Source organism: Lutra lutra, chromosome 12 (assembly GCF_902655055.1).
Source record: "Lutra lutra chromosome 12, mLutLut1.2, whole genome shotgun sequence".
Taxonomy (NCBI): domain Eukaryota; kingdom Metazoa; phylum Chordata; class Mammalia; order Carnivora; family Mustelidae; genus Lutra; species Lutra lutra.
In genome coordinates this window covers 95,397,240-95,403,239 of record NC_062289.1, presented here as the reverse complement: position 1 = coordinate 95,403,239, position 6,000 = coordinate 95,397,240, and the positions used below count along the sequence as shown (strand labels likewise).

Here is a 6,000-nt window from a genome sequence, read left to right as displayed (position 1 = left end):
CGTGTCTAAGAAACCACTGCCTAATTTAAGGTCATGAGGATCTATTCCTATGGTTTCTTCTAAGAGTTTCATAGTTTTGAATCTTTACACTTAAAAGTATTCTTGTTAACCCTTCAGGCTACTCAAAACACATCTCTCTGTGGATCTGACTTATGACTGTCGAATAACCAACTGTCAGGCTTGCCTGGAACTCAGGGCTTCCAGGACGTGGAACTTTCAGAGCAAAGACTCAAGTTCCTTGGCAAACCAGGATGAATTGGACACACTACCGATAGACCTCCAACCTGCCAGCTCTAATAGAAATCATTACCCTTCCTCTCCATAGCTTATAATAGATACTGAATCCCTACTCACCTGGAATGAAAGATCAGTTTGCTTTCAGTTTAACAAGCATGTATTGAGTGTACACAATGCAAAGCCCTAGGGTTGAGTTTAGTGGGGAATATTAAATTCCAATTTCAGTGTCCATAAATAAAGTTTTATTGTTCTAGGCCCTTGGGGTACCAAGCTTCAGTTCTAAGACGGCAGACATTCTAGACATTCTAGGAGGATGGGGAAAACAGATAGGGAGGATTTTGAAGGTGGGCATTTGGTTTTATTAATCTTTGATTCCCCAGGGTGGCTATAGAAATCACTCAATAATGCTTGTTTGTGGAATGAATGAATGAATGAATGACCTTTGGCTTTCTCATACTTAATTTATATCTTATTTTTTCCTTGATTCATTTCACTAGACAGCTCCATGATGACAATGACATGTCTAACTTGTCTTGCATATGCCTGGTGCCTATTACAGTGCCTGGCATACAGTAGGTGCTCAATAAACGGTGTTTTAATGCATGCCCACATCTTTGAATTTTTCATTCCCTTCATTTGCTATACCAGCCTGGGTTTCAAGAATATTACACCGGTAACAACATTAATGAATCCCCACAAATAAACATTTAGAGAGGCGTTGTCAACCAAAGAGTGCTCATTGGTACCTCGACAGCCATTTCACAGGCTGTTGTGCCCTATAGGCACCCAGTAAAACATCGCCAATCACAGAGAGCCTGTAAATTCCTCTAACCAGAAGGGCTCTTCCCCACCCCCTCTCCCCGCGCCGCTTGCTCTGCCCTCCGCCTCCTCCTCTCCGCCCACTCTCCTGGCGGCGGCGGCTTTGTCTCGTGGGCTGGTCCCTGGCGGCTCCCTCCCCCGAACAGCTGCTGCCGAGGGAGGAAGCGGCGCGGGAGCTATCCAGCACCCTGGTGCTGAAACCCCGACCGCCCGTCATCCACCAACACCATGTAAGGGCCATGAAAAGGGCTCGTCCTGGCTCAGCGCGGACATGGAGGAGGACTTATTTCAGCTGAGGCAGCTGCCGTGAGTATCATGGGGGCGAGGGAGAGGAAGGCAGGCTTTCCTTTAAAAAATGAAAACCTGCAGGGGGGCATCTCTGCATGGTTTCTTGAATGTACAAGGAACTGTTGGAGAGGAAAGAATTAGGCCCCGAGGAGACAAGCCATTTTCCTATTCCAGCAGTCCAGCCTCTGTATCTCTGACTCAGTTCTATTTTTCAGATCCGTCAGAATCTTATGGGGAGCTAGGGGTGTTATGTTTTCGCTTGTAATTTCTCTCAGTCCTAAAGGGATTTTTGAGGTCTGTGTTTTAAGAAAGCATTAGCTGCTGTTTTGAAATGTGGACTGAATTGATGAGTCCATGCAATGACATCGGTTTTTCCCAGCCTTTTCTCCTATGCCGTGAAATTCCCAATTTTTCTGCAAGGTCTTTTGGAAGGGAATGGTACTGCTGTTGCGAAGTGGTTTCTAAAAAGCTGGAATGCCTTCCTAGAGGGGAGGCTTGGACAAAGTCTTGTTTATGAAGTGTATGAATGAGAGGGCTGAAACCTCTTGCCTTCTTCTGAATGAAAGGTTTTTGTAAGAGCTGGCTAGAGTGAGACTCTGTCTATGGCTATCCTTGAGAACATCAGGAATTCAAAGCTAGAGGATAGGAATTTTTAGGGGATGTCAGATTTGCTCTGAGAATCTTGGAGAAATACAACCAAGCAATGGAAAGGACAGGGGCCTTGTGAAGGGGTTTACAGATTTCTCCTACTACAAGCCAGTGGTAATTTGTTAAGCAAATCCCAAGACTATGAGATGGGGCATTAATGCGGATTTTTGTTTTAATTTTCAGACGCACTAGCCATTTGGATGGTAAAAGTAGACACTGTTTGGAGTTGTTGTAAAAGATACATCATTGTTAGTGTGTGTATTTTCTTGACTTAAAATTTTTTCCCCCTCTCTAAGCCACAGAGGAATTCTCCCAAGAGACTTTTAGTGTGATTGATACAGCTCTCTGAGGCTCTGAATACTGAAGGGTATTGTAAATGTTTACTTCTCAATTGGTGTAAAAATTAATTTTCATTTTAAAATTTTAATTAAATTTTACTCTCAAGTTTTTATTAATTGATCCACAGATAGCATATCTTATGTAATCAGCATTATTTCACAAATGCCAAAAGATGCTCAGTTATAATATCCAGAGGTCGATGTATGAATAAATAAAAATACACATATCTGAGTGTAAATCTCTCGAGGAAAACATACCACTTTCAATGAAAATAATATCATGTTAAAAAAAACAGCCTATTATCTCAAAATAAAAAAATAATTCAGAAACTGAAATATGAAATCTCGTACTCAGAAGAAGAATACAATACATATTGGAACTACCGCTACTGAGATGAATTTTCAAATAATGTCAGAGCATGTGAACTTTGCAGATTACTCAGGGCCCATGTATATTTAATCTATTCAGCTATAGACATGACACTATTGTGACAAGTCCTTCCTTAATTAAAAAGAAAGTAAAAATGATGAGGCTTTTATTAACTTAAATTTTAAAAATCATTTAGTTTTTTTATACTAATGTATATAATATAATGTGCTAATATAATCTCTGAATAGAGTAAATAAAGTTCAAAAATACAAGAATAAAAACTAGTCTCTCTCTTACCAAACCACAGGTTAAGTTTCTTGGTTATTTTCATTGATACTTTAATGCATAAATACATGTAATATCTATTAGCGAGGCCAAATTGTGTATTGGCTAAGAGCATTAGCTCTTGAGTAAGACAGACTTGAGTTCAGATCCTGGCTTTGCCACTTTCTGGCTATTTGACTTTGAGCAAGTGATTTAACCTTTCTGAGATTGAGTTTCCCTCGCCATAAAATGGGCCTCACAATCGTCCTTGATTCACAGAGTTATTGTAATGACCAAGTGAGAAAATGTTTGCTGAATGCCTGGTAGACATAAAGCATTCAACATATATTAACTAATATTATTATTATCTTTAAAAATCATTTATAAAAATCTTTAAAAATCATTTAGGAAAATAGATATAGACTCCCTATGTTGGAGTCTTCAAAACTGTAATCTGCAATTTGAATGAAGTCAAAATTAGCCCTGAAACGTGTTGACATCTATTTATAAAAAGGGAGTGAAGTAAAAGGAACAGCCACGTGAATCTGAGTGGGTTACAAATCACGACTTAGATGTTTTTTTAAACCACACCCTCTGTATACTGTGCACAGACTGCAGGCAACAGATTTCCTGAGAGCAATATGGTTTTTTAAAAAAAAATCAGAATGCCTTGGAGAGGGTTGGCAAGAGTGGACTTTGGAACAGCCTCAGTCCTGTGGGAATCCAAGTGTTAATAGATTATAAGCTGCTAAGTAGTTTACAGGGTTTGGGGAGGGGAAAAGGAGTTGAAGGTACCTAAGAAAACAGTCCCTCCTTGCACTTGGAAGTTCCTTCACACAGCTCTAGGATGGTTCATTTTAAGCCCCAAACAACCTCTGTCTTTCACCTGTTGTCCTTTCAGGCACGGTACCATGTACAGGAGACTTCAGAGGCTAAGATTTTGTACCTAGTTCTGCCCTTTGTGTGACCTTGTACAAGGCAGACTTCTCTGGGTCTTTCTTTTCTAGGATGATTTCTTTTTTTTTTTTTTAAGATTTTATTTATTTATTTGACAGATGGAGATCACAAGTAGGCAGAGAGGCAGGCAGAGAGAGAGGGAAGCAGGCTCCCTGCTGAGCAGAGAGCCCGATGTGGGCTCCATCCCAGGACGCTGAGATCATGACCTGAGCTGAAGGCAGAGGCTTAACCCACTGAGCCACCCAGGCACCCCTAGGATGATTTCTTGAAAGCAACTTTTGCAGACTGCATTGGTTAATTGGTTGATTGATTCATTCATTATATTCATTTGGGCACATGGTACAAGGGATTCTGCAACTGAATAATATAGACACGGTCCTTGCCCTCAAGGTAGTCACAGTCGGGAGCTGCAATATCCAATATGGTCGTCACTAGCCATATGTGGTTATTTAAATTTATTTTTTTTAAGATTTTATTTATTTATTTGACAGACAGAGATCACAAGTAGGCAGAGATGCAGGCAGAGAGAGAGAGGAGGAAGCAGGCTCCCTGTTGAGCAGAGAGCCCGACACGGGGCTCAATCCCAGGACCCTGAGCCAAAGGCAGAGGCTTTAACCCACTGAGCCACCCAGGCGCCCCTGGTTATTTAAATTTAAACTTAAATTATATAATTTGGATATGAAATCATTTCTATAGTATAATATACAACATAAAATGTAATTTATAAATAAAATATGTGAAATTTTAAAAAATCATCTTTCTCAATTGCACTAACTACATTTCAGGTGCTCAATAGCCACATGTGGTTACTGGCTACCATATTGGACCACACAGGCCTAAAACATTTCCACAAGGGCAGAAAATTCTATTGGACAGCGCTGAACTGATGCTGGGAGAGGCAGACATCAAACACATATCATTGCCCAATAATTATGAAGATTGTTTTAAGGGCTGCAAAGGACATGTGCAGGGTACGGTGAGACTAGTACTAGGTGGGGAAGGAGGGGAGGATCAGTGGAGGTCTCCTTGAGGAAGTGACATTGCTGTTGAGCCCCCAGAGATGTGTAGGAGTCATCCAAGGAAAGAGATGGGATGAGGAGTATTATGGACAAAGGGAACTGTGTAGATAAAAGCACTGAAGTAGGAAAAAAGTGTTGCATCTCAAAATCAGGCCAGTGGAGGGAACATACAAAACTAGGGACTTAAGGGAGGCTGCAGAGGACGACCTAGACCAGGCCATACAAGACCCTGTAGTCTGTGACAGTGGGCTGGAACTTTATCCTCTGTTTGCCCAATTTTCTCTCTCCCTCCTTTCTTACAAACTTTGTCTTCAAGATTAAACTTAAGCCCATTGTCTCAGTGAATCTCTCACTGACTTCTCCTGGGCTTAATCAACAGCCGGGATAAAACTGTGGCCTCCGAGGCAGGCAGACCTGGGTTCGAACATCTGGGTGGCCTTGGGCTAGTGACTTCACCTCCTGAAGGCTGTGTGTTCCTCCTTAAAGTCAAGATGATGGCAGTCTCTGCATGACAGGTCTGTTGTGAAGATCAAGATAGTCATCATTGGGAAGTTCTTAGCACAGTACCTCCACACTAGCTTAGTTTCCCTTAACCTCCAACATTACCTAGAAGCCATGGCCTCCTTCTCCAAACACTAAGAAAATGTTCCCCAAAGGGGGAGATTCCTGGCCAAGGAGGAGAAGGGGTTTCAGTATCACTCACTTCACAGACAAAAAAGAAAAGAAAAGAAAAGAAGAGAAGAGCAGAGAAAAGAAAAGAAACGAAACGAAAAGAAAAGAAGAGTTATTTCAGTAGCTTAGGTCCGGATCCTCAAGGTCAACCCACCAGAACCTTTTAAAACTTCAAGTTCAAAGCTGTTCATACCCCATCATTTCCAACACATGCCACCCAGCCTCACCTCTAGGGGTATGTGTTTTAGTGACTTAAGGGGAACAATCAATCTGGAGTCCAAATAAAGAAGCTCCCTTGCAAAGAAGCCATTGCTTGGGTGATTTTAGGTTTCAGGGAGGATCGTCCAAGGGTCTGCTGGCCCAGAGAGTAGCTTTACCGCCCCAGTCA

General features: G+C 41.5%; 1 protein-coding gene across 1 annotated transcript in view; it reads left to right on the top strand.

Annotated features, from left to right (window-relative positions):
* Window positions 1–1,071: 1,071 nt before the first annotated feature.
* Window positions 1,072–6,000, top strand: part of SVOP (SV2 related protein) — a 74,861-nt gene continuing 69,932 nt past the window's right edge. Inside the window, exon 1 of the mRNA XM_047697816.1 lies at window positions 1,072–1,362. Coding sequence (XP_047553772.1) covers window positions 1,328–1,362 — 35 coding nt within the window. The 5' untranslated portion in view covers window positions 1,072–1,327. The remainder of the gene's footprint in view (window positions 1,363–6,000) is intronic.